We start from the raw sequence: 14,346 nt of genomic DNA, 5'->3' as shown, positions 1-14,346 counted from the left end.
ACAAATCTCGTTATTAAATGCATATTTGTCTTTCAGGTGGTCTTAAAATATTTCACCATTGTTTTATTGACCGTGAGATGAAATGGTCAATGGTGAGGGATGAAATGGTTTTGAGATGAGTGCAGGAGTTTGTTATTGTTCTGTAAGTGTTATTTCTAAGGTGGGCTTTAAGAACTGAGATGCCCTTTTCCCTGAACCCAGGGTTATGCTGATTGGAAACCTGTTCTTCTCTGGAAGAATTTGTCTTCTGTTTTCTACAGATGATTAAATTAAGACAAGTCAAAGTGATATTGACACACAATTGTTCTGCTTGACCAAATACACCAGAAAGACAGTAATTAAAATTCACTTCTTAATGCAAACTAGATGTTAATTACAGAACTCTTTGGGGAATACTTAAAATGAAAAAGTAATCATGTTTATCCTGGGCTAGAATAGAAGTTAAAAAAACCACTGTATGACACCTGCAAGATGTGTTAAGCCCAGAATGGGAGACTTTCTCCTGAGGGCTGAATTGTTGGGATGGTTCTCAATGTTGGTACCACAAACCAAAGGACAGCACTGAGGCCGAGAGGGCAGGAAAACACATTTTAGGGATGGAAATGTTGGGAATCTGAGGGTCCATGATGAGAATAATCAAAGCAGCAAACACTGTCATGCAGACCAAGGTGGCTGAATGAGTTCAGGGAGAGGATGTGAGCGATGCTTGTGCTCGTTCCAGTATTTTGACATTAAAAACTGTGCAAAACTCACCCCAAAAACTCTCTCATGCTTTACAGAATCACTTGTGAGAACCTTCACTCCTTTCTACTTCCTGGTGGAGCCCCTGGACGTGCTGGCAGTGCGAGGGATGTCGGTGATCATGAACTGCTCTGCGCAGTGTGAGACCCCGCCCCGGATCGAGTGGAGGAAGGACGGCTCCCTCCTCAACCTCGTGTCCGACGACCGGCGCCAGCTGCTGCCCGATGGATCTTTGTTAATCAACAGCGTGGTGCATTCCAAGCACAACAAACCTGATGAGGGATATTATCAGTGTGTGGCAACTGTGGACAGCCTGGGGACCATCGTGAGCAGGACAGCCAAGCTGACCGTGGCAGGTAAGGCCCTGCTTGGGAGTGTGGCTGAGAGCGTGCTGATGGAAGGTGTGCTAGATGAGTGATGCCATGGTTGACTGTCACAATTAAAAGGAAATGTCAAATATATGTGTTAAGAGAAGTTTTACAGATTTATAGTTAAGTTTCACCCACCCCTTGTGTTGTTATCAGGGGTGACCTGGGTTTGGGATGTTTGGGAGGGTCAGCTCCTTACTGTGGCAGCACCTGAGCTCCAACCAGGATGTCAGGAAGGGATCTCCACCACTGGACAGCAAAGGATTCAATGGACAGACATTTGGGAGAGGCTAAAGGGTTAAAAGTCAAACCCTCCATGGTGTGGATGAGCACATGGTGGGAAACATCCTCTGCTCCTGAAGCTGTAATATTTCCTCTGTTCGGTCTTCTGTTGTATTTTTGATGAGGTTTTAATAAACCTTTTAATTTTTGTAAGTGAGCATCATTTCTCACAGAAGGGAATGCTCTGCCCTTGGAAAAATGGGAAGTGCTTCCCAAGGAGCACGAGCTGGTTCCATCAGCTCAGGGAAACTGGGACTGCAGCTCTCATTTTACTGCCTGGGAGCTGGCATGTGTTCTGTTCCTGTAAGCAGCTTAATGTGGGGTATTTCTCAGGAAATGCTGGAGATCAGCAAAGCTGCAATGAATGGATTAAGAGAAGTGTCAGGTGTCTGAAATCACAATGGAGATTTACCACAGCTTAGAAGGAGGAAGAAAACAGGATTTTGCTTTCTTTATGTATAAATAACCTTAAAATAACTTTCTGTGCTTGTATGTGGAGAACTACCTGCTCTGTCTGAAACATTTGGGAAGCTCCTAATAGGAGTGTGTACAATCCCTGCAGGACTGGGAGATGGGTGGGGATGGAGGTCTGGGAGTTGTATTTTTCTGTTTCTTGAGTGTCAGGTGTGAACAAGGAAGCCTGAAAAGTAACAACCAACCAAATGCACACAATTTTCCATTTAAAAGCCCAAGTCATAACCCCAGCTTCGTTGAGTCCCCTTTAGACTTGGGAAGCTCCTAATGGCAAGGAGCTATAGGTGATAGCTTTATTTTGGGGGGTGGGAAGCAGTGAGGGAGTGAAGTTTGCTGGTAAAAATAAAGATTATGTCTGGGAAAAGTGATTTGTTCTGTCACTTGCTTATTTCTCAGGGCTTGGTATTGTCAGCTTGTGTCTTGTAAACAGTAAAGCAGGAAGAGACTTGTAATTACTGAGTAAGGGTGAGACTTCAAAACCCAACCCAACAGAAAAAACAAGGTAAACTAAGGCACTGTAACTAGGAAAAAAAGCCTGTGAAGCGATTTCCCTTTGTTTCTCTAATGATGTTTGCCAGCCTTTTTCAAACAGTTTTTTTTTCCTTTGCTTAATAAATGTCTGGGGGTAATGAATTCTTCCTGAGTGGTGCTCCTGCTCCACTCAGATCTCCCAGAGCTGCTGCTTCCATAGTTTGTATTCGGATGTTGTTCCCATTAACTTGCCTTGTAGTATTGTTGTGAAACATCAGCAGTGTCAGAAATAGAAAAATTGGGGTTTTATACCTTAAAAGAGTGACTTTGAGAATCTCTTAATGAGGAATAGATTTCCCAGCTTCTTGGCAATGAGGACAATAAAGGCAGTTCTCCCACACTTCTCTGCAGCAATTACCACCTCCTTGCCTGGCTGCTGTCGGGATTAATTCTGCTGCTTTCCACATGAGAGCCTTCAGCCTCCTGCCTCTGCTATCAGACAGCTCTATATGATCATTAGGTGAGGTTAATGGGGTTAAAAATGAAGGTAAGCCAAAATGTCTGCTGAGTTTCCACTTCCATTTTCTCCTATCTAGGTGGAAGGTATGATTTCAATTGATATTTTCGAAAATGATGGAATCTTTAAGAGCCTTTCAGTACTTGTGGAAGAACCCAAGTACTTGGGGAAAAAAGGAAACCCAAGAGCCTACTTTAAAAAAAACCTACAACAAACAACAATGCAGTTCTGGTGAGGTTTCTTTTCCAAAAATTCTTAGGTAGAAAACAGAACAAATGCAGTCTAGCCCAAGACAATAAGGACCTTCCCCACACAACCAGTTGCCCCTTTGGCACACATTGGCCTGACAGCTGTGTATTTAGATTATTGATTAATTCCATGCAAGAAAAATGGTACTTTTATTGCCCACAGCCAGAGGAAATGCTGGTGACACATGTTGTGCATTGTCTTTTGCCATCCTGTGCTTTGGAAAGCTGCCCCAGAGCATCCTTTGGCTGAAATGCTGCAGAGCTTTGGCAGATGTGGGTGTGTGAAAACCTATTTACCACCCCAGACAAGTGCCAAGAGCTGGGCAAGACCATGCTGAGTTTAATCCTCTTGTAGGGGAAAAGGCACTTTGGTTGCTGAAGGCTTTGCAATAAGAGGTGGAATATTTAAATCCTGGTTTAGCCTGTTGCTTTTCTTGTCCTCATTTGAATCCCTTAGTTTTAACAGTGGTTTTTAATATTCCTTCCCACTCTTTGTTTTAATTGGCAGCTTTCAGGCTGTGGTGAGCGTGGGCATTGTTGGCATAGGAAGGGTTCCCCTTGGCCTCAAAATTCCAGTGGGAGGGAGCAAATTCCCCTCCTAATTGAGCAGTGGTTCCTCTGCTGTGGGTGAGTGTGGTGCTGCCATGCACCTGATCTCTTAAAGGGAACATTATGAAGTGTGGGTTGCATGTTTTAACAGCTTCTTACTCATTAAATAACTCTTAAAAATGACAAGTTTAGGGGGGCAGGGCGAGGAAATGCAGTAATAACATGTTGTGTTTCATCATGTGGGTACAGGGCTGGAATTTTGAGTCTTGGAACTGCCCAGCTGGTGGATTGTGACCGTGTTCACAGGGGTTTTCAGATGAGGGAAGAGACAAGGATCTGACTCCATGTTTCAGAAGGCTTGATTTATTATTTTATAATATATATTACATTAAAACTATACTAAAAGGAATAGAAGGAAAGGTTTCATCTCAGAAGGCTGGCTAAGCTAAGAACAGAATGGAAAGGAATGAAAACAAAGGTCTGTGGCTTAGAGAGAGAGAGCCAGCTCTGCTGTGACTGGTCACTAATTCCAAACAACCACATGAGACCAATCACAGATACACCTGTTGCATTCCACAGCAGCAGATAATCATTGTTTACATTTTGTTTCTGAGGCCTCTCAGCTTCTCAGAAAGAAAAATCCTAAAGAAGGATTTTTAATGAAAAGATGTCTGTGACAGTGGATGATGCTGAGCATTCCACCTACAGGAAAGTGCCCAAATTTGGATAAGTTTCTCAAGTTATTTAAAGGACTTCCTATATATTCTAGTTTGAGGGATCTAATTTTTTTGGGGTTTTGGATTCTGAAGCTCTTTTGTTGCCATAGGGTGACAGGGGTTTGATTAGTGAGCCACTGCATGAAAAACTCAACCCAAAACAGGCTCTGAGTGCCTGGGCCTGGAGTGCTGGGTCAGGGCTTGCAGGAGCTGTGTTAGAGACAGGCTGGCTGGGCTTCCATCAGTTTGTGTGTCTGACCCTGCTCTGGGTGTGCTGGGGCAGGGACTGGGTCATGGCAGCTTCACTGGGCACTGTGCCCTTGCAGGACCTTCTCTGTGTCTGATGATCCATGAGAAGACTCTGCTCTTTTGGAGGGGTGAGGATCAAGAGGTCCTGTGGCACCTGAGCCTTGGAAAGAAACTGATCCTTGCTGCCTTTAATTTCTAAAAGTCAGAGGACATGATAAAATAGTCCATTGTGAAGAACACTTGAGTTAGTCTGTAACTTGAAATTGTGTGCTGCTATACCTTGGTAGGAAAGTGTTTGCTCTTCTGCCAGGCTTGTGGTAGCAAATCCTTGATTTTTAGGAACAAACCTAAATGTTTAGGTTGCACACAACCATAAATGTTAATTTTCTTTAATGAGCAGCACTTTGGGGATATGAATGTCTCTTTCCCATTCAGTGCGAGCTCCACAGTTTGGTTCCTTCAAGCAGATGGAGGTTGAGTTTGCCATCACCATTTTAAGGGCAGTGAAGGGAGAAGGTGGTCATACAGTCCATGCAATGTGTAGGATTTCCCCATTGTTCTGATGGATTTGAAATAGGGAAAGTCAAAGGAACTGCCTAATTTATGTAAAGCCACAACACTTTAATCAGTGCCTTGGTACACTATGTTTCTTAATTGGCTTTTGAAATGCAAATCTGCCTTTGATACTTAAGTGTTAGTTAGATCTTAAGAAGGGTAGGGGGTTTAAAAAAGCTGCTGTAAAACATGGATTAAAAATAGATTTACAAAGTTTTGGAGATCTGTGTCAGTAATTCATCTTGGAAAAATAAATATGTATGTATTTTAATAAAAAGCATAATGACACAAGCTGAAAATATTCCCAGAATGATCTTTCCCCAGTCACTGGTTACTGGGGCTTGGTTAAAGCTTTTATTAAGAGCACAGATACATGAGGATCTGAAGGTTGGGAAGTGTGACAGGGGCACTGAGTTTGATCATGCAGACTTATTTGCTCTGTAAATCCATTTCAAGACTGCTCACTAAATTATTTGTTTCACTTCTTGTCATCTTCTTTCCCCAAGTGAATCCAGCTGTTTTTCTTCCTCTTCTTCCACTTATCCTTGCATTTGATAATTCTTGGCTTTGAGCTTTGTGTCATTTGCTTGGCTGTGATGAGGCAGCTGTGGCTCTGCTGTGGTACAAACTTCAGGTGTGTCTGAGTTACATTAATTCAAAAGCACTCACTGATAGCTTCTGACTTGTTTTTTCTCATCTCAACTAAATAATCTCCTTGAATTATTATTTCTCATTTAAACACTCACAGAAATTTTATTTTCAAGCCTTCATTTTGTAATTACTTGTAGAAAAGGTACGGACAAATCCCTTCTCTTAAGAAATGCTCCTGCCATGTGTAAAGTCAAACTCTAAAATGGTTCAGAAGCCAGAAATAGATTTGATATGTGCTTAGTAAAAGTGTAGTATGTCCTTTGGAGCCATTGAGCACATTGCAGGGGCAGCACAGGAGGAGGATGTCCCTGAGAAGTGACTCTGGAAATGCCACAGTGAAGCTCCATGTGTTGTTTTGCGTCGAGGCTTTGGGAGACTTCTGTTTTTCCACTTCAAGTTGGGGATGCTGAGTGGGCCAAGGCACATCGTGTCCATACCTGGAAGAAGGATTTGGAGCAATTCCAGCCATACTGAAGCTCTTAGCTCCTGAGCATGGTGCTGTTCTCTGCTCTGCTGACCTGGGTAAATCCCCTCCTCCTGCTGGTCCATCCAGCTCATCCATGCCTCCTCAGCACTGCTGTGCTGGGACACAGGGCTTGGGGCAGCTCATTGACAAAATGGGCACTCTCAGAAGTGCACCCAGAGCTCCTGTGGCTGCTCTCTGTGTGGGGTCAGGTGTCCCCAGGTTGCTGTGACCGTGCCAGGTGTCACACAGGCCCTGCAGGGAGGAGGGACCTGCCCTCAGTTGGGTTTTGGTACTGAGAGTTCCTCCAGACATCAGACAGAGGGAGTGCACCTTGCTTAGGAAATTGCTCCAGTTTTTAGCTGACTCATTGCCTCTTCAAGATTTATTTGCATCTTGTGTGTGTCCAGCTTGGGGCTTCCAAAGTGATGACTGCAGAGCTGCAGGAGGCCTGGGTGGGCTGTGGTGGTTCCTGAGGCTTGCAGGAGTTAACTGAGTTCTGAGCCAGGTAATGCCAGGTCTGATCCTGCTTCTGGTGCAGCTCATGGCACAGCTCCAGATCCCCACATTTGCCTTTTCTCCATGGGCTGATAAAGAATTCCTCTACCATAATTTCAAGTATTACTCGTTAGAATGCATCAAGGTGCTGCAGATGAGGAGGGCAGGCAGAGATAAGGAATTCTGTATCCGTTACAGAATGGATGGTAGGCAGTGGGTGAAGTTGTGGGCAAGAAATCATTATCCATTATCAGGCCATATAATCATTATCCATTATCAGGCCTTACAATCATTATCCAGGCCATTCCCTGAGCACAGCTGTGGGAGGGAGCAGGACCTGGAGGGATGTGGGCTTGCAGTTCCAGGTGTAGAGCCCTGCAAAGCTCAGCCTCAGAGATGTGCTGTGTTTCCTTCTGGAGTGTTAGAGCTTAGCTATTGCATATCAATCACCTATTTTTGTATAAATAATAGTGAATAGATTAGGGTTTTTTCAAACATTATTTTGAGCTGAAATTTTGTCTTTGCTTTTTTTTACCATAAGTACAAGGAGCTGCACAGAAGTTGCCAGATTATCTGGTTCTGTTTGCTCATGTCCTCTGAGAAGTTTGCCAAGCTCTAAAGATTACAGCTGAGCAGTGTTTTATTTCTCACTAGACTCCATGTGCCATCCCAGAGTGAGAGAGAAGCTCAGAACAAACTGTCCCAGCTCTGCAGAGATGGGGTTAATTTAGGAATAACAGCACATTTTTATCCAAGATTGCACATTTCCTTTAACAGCAAGGAGAAAAAAAGCAATCTTGATCTCATCTTCGTGAATAAAGAACATTCTGTATCTTGGAATTGGAAAAACCTCAGAGCAGAGATACTTCAGAGGAGGGTATTTAAGAGCACTTAGCCAGTAAGTGACACGGGTGATAAATTTTCCTTGCAGAAATATGTTTTTCTATGAAAGAAGCATCAGTGTTTTTCATAAATTGGCTTAGATCAAAATGCATTTCTTCATGACAGGTAAATGGCAAAGGTGGTTTTAACACAACTGCAGTTTGTACAGGTTGTGTCAGCTGTTACTGAAAGTGTGAGAGTTTAGACACTTAAGACAATAAATACTCTGTTATTTGTCATTCTCAATTCTTGCAGTTCACATTTGTCCAGTTAAAGCAGCAAAGAAAATCTATGTGAGCCTTTGAACTGGTCTGCAGTTCTTGGGCTGAAGGCAAAGGTCCAGGTTCAAAACAATTATAAATTTTTAGTCTCAGATTGGGATTTAATACCAGATTTAATACTTCTCTTGCCATGACAGGGCAGAGAAGGGCAGGACTTGCCTGCAGCTGGATTATCACTGGAATCCTGGGGAAAGCCCACAGCAGGGAATGTGACTTGCTTGTTTTGAAACTCTTCATTGACATCTTATGACCAAGTCAAAGGCCAGGTGAAGAGACTCTTAACTGCTTGCTTAAAACCACATTGAAAACCACAGGTTTTCTTGAGCTTTTATATTTCAAATTTATTTCACCTTCTATCAAACCAAAGCCAGCAGCTCATTGTGACTAATACTATCCCTGTCCTGAATTCTGTGGGTCAGTGAGCCAGTTAAAGCTTATTTGTGCTTGCTGGAGGGTGACAAATGCTCTGCTGAGGCTGGAGCAGAGGGGCACAGGGGGATGTGTGGCACTCGTGCCTGAGCTTCCTGAGCTTTGGTAATGATGTAACAGCACTGCTCAAAAAAAATCTCCTGTTTTCTAGACTGAAATTGAGGTGCTGTGCAATGCAAGTCTTGTAGCTGGCAAAGGGAATATCCTTTGTGCATTTAGTTCATGTACTTCAGAATAATATAAACTTCCTGTAAATCATAAGAAATGGGAGCTCTTTGCAGCATATGTTCCATCTTGACCTTTGCCTTTGAAAATATGGCAGGTGATGGAGTTAATCTGTGGAGAAACAGGAATTTGTGGAAGGGAGCTGGGACCAAATCCCTGAAATCCTGTGAGCTGACACTCGGCTGGGGGTCTGGATGGTGAGACAAGGACAGAGTGACACCATGCTGATGGTGCATCAACACCCCTGAACAAGAGACTTGGCTGAACTTTGTTTAGATTGGATTCTCATTTGTTAATGTTTTGACTCAGATCAGATTTTTCCCTCTCTCTGCTCTGCATGTCAGCACCAGCAATCCCTGTGTAATTCTGTTTGACAAGTTAGCACGGAGCTCGCTCGGAATCCCGAGCTGTCAGCACAGTGATGGTTACATCTGCAGCCTGTGCTCCTCACTCCCTGCCTGCCTGCTCCTGTGTGCAATCAGCAAGAGATTTCAGCTTTGTTAGTGTACACTGAAGGCTCTGTGTGCTGACATGGTTCAGCTTTCTGACTGACTCAATGTTGCTTTTTGAAAACGATAAGAAGCTGAACTATTGCCCCAAGTGAAGGGTGACACCCTTGTGCCTTGATATTTCTTACCCTTGCTGCTTTTGTATCTCTGATTAATGTTTTATTTTTCTGTAACAAAAATGCAACATGAAGTTCAATGACCCTGAAAAGGAAGCAAAATAGAGGAAAAATATTTAGAATAAGGAAAAATTAGGTTATGACATTTGTGAGGGTTGATTTCAGTGAGGTTAGTTCTTGGTAACATTGTTAAAAGCATAGGGGATGTTTCACCCTTCGCATAAATACACTGGGAATAAAGATGTTAAAAATTGTTAACTCTCCAAGCCCTATTCATTTGCATATAGAAACCCCTGTTTTGGGGGAACGTGGGGAAACATCTCTGGATAATTTGTGTGTTTCTGTAAAGGTGTTGCTGTTCCTTCTGTAACAACTTCTGAAGTTGGCCCTGGCTTAAATGCACTGTCAATCTGCTCTTAAAACCAGACTAAAAATTAGGCAAAGCAAGGCTCTGTTGTGGAGCGACCTCTAAAAACCTTTTCCTGATACTCTGAGGCTCATGGCCAGCAGCTGCTGGGGGATCATTGGTGTGCTGATGCCACCTGAGCTGTGCTGGTGTTGGATAATTTGCAGTTTTACGGCTTTTAGTGTTTGCCTTTATCCTGCCACGCACCCTTGTTGTGTGCAGACTCCTCTTTGAGCTGCATGTTTGTGTCTGTAAAAGTTCTTTGTGCTTTGTGTTTGTGTGCTGTTCTGTCAGCCTCCAAGCACCCTGGTTTTGGGGCTTTCTTTGCCATTCACACATCCCGAGGAGTTTGCAGTGAGATTGTTGCTTATTTCCTGTCTCTAAATGCCTGTTGTCAGGTACCAGCTGTCTTTGTCACTGTCTATAGAGTTGCCTGCAAAAGTTTTTCAGATCTTTCCTTTCTTGCAGTTTTGTGATAAATTTATCCTGACAGTCCTCTCTGTGCATTAATCTTCTTTGAATAGCTTGTTCACATGAGCTTCCGTAATTGATAGCCTCGCCTGGAACTAAAATTATTTAACCTGTCAAGCTCTTTTCTTCCACCACAACCCTCGCATCTTATTCTTCTTTTGTTATGGCTCTTGATTTTGTTTTAGAAAGAGTAATTGTGAGCCTGTAGGGTTCTTATTTTTTAGGCAGTCTATTGATGAAGACCTGAAGTTCCTTAAATGATGAGGCAATCTGTGTGCCTTATCTTTAGGGCTTCTCTTGAAATCCCACAGGACTTTCATTGGTCTTGCTGTTAGAATGATCTTCAGCAGCAGCAAATAAATGACTCTGTGGTTTGCATGCCCTCAGTTCATTTTTTCTGGCATTAGAAAGTTGTTTTAGCTGTTTCTTGGTGTCTGTGGAAGTCAGATTCATTGGCTGCTGCAGCTTTTCCTGCTGCTGCTGGAGCTTTTGTGTTGTTTGGCCCTTGGACTGCCAGTCCTGTCTCCAATTTTCATTGTACTATTTCACCTCCTCCATCAGATCTATTCTTTGTTTGTCTGTGCTGTTCCTTGCAGCACTTCTTGAGCCTGACCGTGTGCTATGGACAGACATCCCCACCTCACTCCCACTGCTTTTCTTGTATTGTGGTTGTCAGTAGTGACCTCTGTATTTTTGAAGATCATCTTTCAGTCATTTTGTTGCTCCCATTTCATTCCTGAAATAATTTATCCTCTTGATATCACCTAACTAGAATTTGGAATTGCTTGTTTTGCCAGGTAGAACATCATATTATGCTAATGTGTTTTCCTTGTCCAAACACCCTCTAAAATTTTTGGATGTGTAGTAGATAAAGGGGAGAAATTGTTCCCTGTGAGGGTGGTGAGGCTGTGGCACAGGTTGCCCAGAGAAGCTGTGGCTGCCCCTGGATCTCTGGAAGTGTCCAAGGCCAGGTTGGACAATATTTTCTCCAATATTTTGCTATTTCTCAGTATGTTTTTTTGTGGACCTCGCCCATATCATGAGATAATTGAGATTGAAAGGGACCTTGGGACACCTGGAGTTCAGTTGCTTGTTCAGAAGAGCTCTGAGGTGGCACCAGGTCACTCAGTGTGTCATTGGAGTGACAGTACCTGTGTCTGTGAGTGTTACTGATGTGCCCAGTGACATTTTGCTCTCCTTCTGGCCAAGGGACACTGTTTTTAATCAGCACATACCATGTGGTCAGGGCTGTGTTTAACCAGGTCAGGATTGTGGTTATGCTCTGACATTTCTCATTTGTGTTCTGTATTCCCTATACTTCCCACCTGTTTATCCAGCAAGGACATTTTTTAGGTTTTCCTCTCTCCATTTACAGTCCTTGTGAAAATCCCCATCCCTTCCCTGAGGAGCTGTGTCTTGCCCAGATTTTTGGTTGTTTCTCCCCTGTCTGCTTTGCCTACAGCAAGGGGGGGAATGAAGTACTGCTTGGTGTTTGTAGCAAGGACTGGAAGCATCTGCCTTTTCCTAATTCAGGTGCTGCTGGACTCGTGTTCTGCAGGAGTGTTTGTAATTACAAAGTCTGCTCCATGTGCCAGTGAGATCCATGAAATATGGCTCATTAGCAGCAGTGTATTTTAAGCCATTTCACACCTCTGCTACTCCAACAAATGATGCTGAATAATGTTGGAGAGAAGGAGCTGTGATAATTTAATGAAGTGTCCACAGATGGCTGGACTTATTAATTTTTTAGCAGGGTTGGGGTGAGGAGCTGATGCACTAACAAAATAGGCAGCATCTTTGTGATGGCTGTGCTGCTGAGGGGTAGCAGATGTTGGAGCTGTCCTGACAATAGGGGATCATGTTCCCATTCTCCAGGACCTCCTCGTGGTGCTGAAATCCCCACACTCCCCAAGAGGCCCTTTGGGGAAAGGAGTTACAGTTATGGGTTTGTCATGAGTTCAAATTCGATCAGGCAGACAGGAATGGGGGAAAATTGAAGTGGCTGAAAATTGTGAGCAGTTTGTGGGATCATTCACAGACTAGCTGGATGAATTTCAGATGGAGAGTGGAAGCTGTAGGGTGGAATGTTTGGAGCTGGTGCTGCTGGAGTTACTTTAGACTTGGGTAAGTTAGGGGAAACTTGAATAAAACTTAACTCTGGGCAGCAAAGGCTTTTCACAGATGGTATCCAGGAGGGAACAGGATGGAAAACCTGCCAGCTGCTCCTGTGCTTTGCTGTTTCCCTATTGCAGTAGGAATGGGGGGAAAACCAGAAAACATTTGCTGAGCACATCGAGATGTCACAAGAAGGCCTGAAAACAGCATTGGGAAAATGTTCGTTGCACAAACATGTGATGTGTGTGTTTAGAGCAGTCTATTGCTTGTACTAAGTGTTGTCTTAAATTCCAGTCAGAGCAGTGGCAACAGAGGGGACACAAGTGAGGAAAACACTCCCAGAGGCTTGTGACCACTCCTACAGCCCTGCCCCAGGCAGGAAAGGGGATTCCTCCCTAGAGATGAGGAGATGGTTCTCATTTCTCACTTCCCTTTTGCAGTGTTGATTTGGTGAGATGTGCCCCAAAGGGTTGGCAGGACTCTGGGGGGTTGAACTGTGTGTGGCAATGGCAGCCACGTTAACCAGAGCAGTACAAAGTGCTACAGTTGTACAAAGTGTTATCCTGAATTCCAGTCAGAGCAGTGGCAACAGAGGGGACACAAGTGAGGAAAACTCCCAGAGTTGTGACCACTCCTACAGCCCTGCCCCAGGGGAAAAGGGGATTCCTTCCCAGCTTTCTCTCATTTCTCACTTCCTTTTTGCAGTGTTGATTTGGTGAGATGGGTCCCAAAAGGTTGGTAGGACTCTGGGGAGGGTTGAACTGTGCATGGCAATGGCATCCACATTAACCAGAGTAATACAAAGTGTTACAGTTGTACAAAGTCTTATCTTAAATTCCAGTCAGAGCAGTGGCAACAGAGGGGACACATGTGAGGAAAACTCCCAGAAGCTTGTGACTTCTACAACCCTACCCCAGGCAGGAAAGGGGATTCCTCCCCAGCTTTCTGTTCCCTAGAGATGGGGAGATGGTTCTCATTTCTCACTTCCCTTTGCAGTGTTGATTTGGTGAGATGTGTCCCAGAGGGTTGGCAGGACTCTGGGAGGGTTGAACTGTGCATGGCAATGGCATCCACATTAAGCAGAGCACAGGCAGGTGTGGCTCTGCAGTTATTGCACTCAGGTGAGCCAGTTATTTAGTAATGGTTGATAATGAAGCTTTTTTCCTTTTAGTCTCCTTGGAAATGACTGGCACTGGCTGCACTTGCTGGGAGGCTGCTGAACTAGATTGGCATCTGGCTCAGGGCAGTGAATTCCCTGATTCTGCAGACTCCAAGAGATGAAATACTGGCTCCATTGAGGGCAGGAGACTACAGCCAGAATTTTAACCATCTGTGTTTTCTAGGAGCATGGGAATTATTGCTCTTCTAGGCACATCTTTTTCAGAAATGGAGACAATGAGCCACAAATCTCAGTAAGGCTGAGGCTGGGAATGCTGATTGAATGCACCACATTTGCATTAATAGATTGTTCATTCACATTCCTGCCATTGCTCTGGGCTTGGATGAGGGGAAGGAAGAAACAAAAGGGAAAGAGAAAAGAGGCACAGAATTGACTTCCCCACCTTCTCTGCCATTTGCATTGTCCTGGCACAAATGAGGGGTTTGGGATGCACTAATCCCTGTTATATGCACGTGAGTGCACTGTTGCTTATGTGTTCTCCTGCCTGTGTTTAGAGAACATTCCAAATGGAAAATCATCCTTCCTAAATTGAGTTTATTAACCTGCATTCCTGCTAGGTCAGTAGTATTTTCCTTTGGTGTCCCGAAATCGATACCTAATGTATGTGCACTGCCACAGAATGATTAATGTGTGCACAAACATGAAAAAATTGTCTTCAATGTCAGAAGCCCAAAGTGTCATTTATCATGACATTCATTTGCCAAAAGATGGGCTGATGCCTTCAGCTGATTGCCCTGCACCACATGGCTGAGGAATGGAGGCTGCTTCCTCAGTTAGGAGTGTGTCTTCCATCCCTGGAGTGCCCCAGGCCAGCTTGGATGGGGCTTGGAGCACCCTGGGACAGTGGAAAGTGTCCCTGCACAGGGCAGGGGGTGGCACTGGATGGGCTTTAGGGTCCCTTCCACCCCAAACCATCCTGGGACTCTACTCATTGTTAGAACTTCTTGCTT

The 14,346-nt window shown here is 44.1% G+C and overlaps 1 protein-coding gene across 5 annotated transcripts in view; it reads left to right on the top strand.

Moving 5' to 3' along the window:
- NEO1 (neogenin 1) overlaps positions 1-14,346 on the top strand; it is a 176,936-nt gene that overhangs the window by 52,049 nt on the left and 110,541 nt on the right. For all 5 annotated transcript variants that reach the window (XM_054272380.1, XM_054272381.1, XM_054272379.1 and 2 more), the window contains exon 2: positions 780-1,097. In XM_054272380.1, coding sequence (XP_054128355.1) covers positions 780-1,097 — 318 coding nt within the window. The remainder of the gene's footprint in view (positions 1-779; positions 1,098-14,346) is intronic.

Source organism: Melozone crissalis, unplaced genomic scaffold, assembly GCF_028551555.1.
Source record: "Melozone crissalis strain CALT ecotype California unplaced genomic scaffold, PUWL_Pcris_2 ptg000014l_1, whole genome shotgun sequence".
NCBI classification, from domain to species: Eukaryota; Metazoa; Chordata; class Aves; order Passeriformes; family Passerellidae; genus Melozone; species Melozone crissalis.
This window is presented reverse-complemented; position numbering and strand designations above follow the sequence as displayed.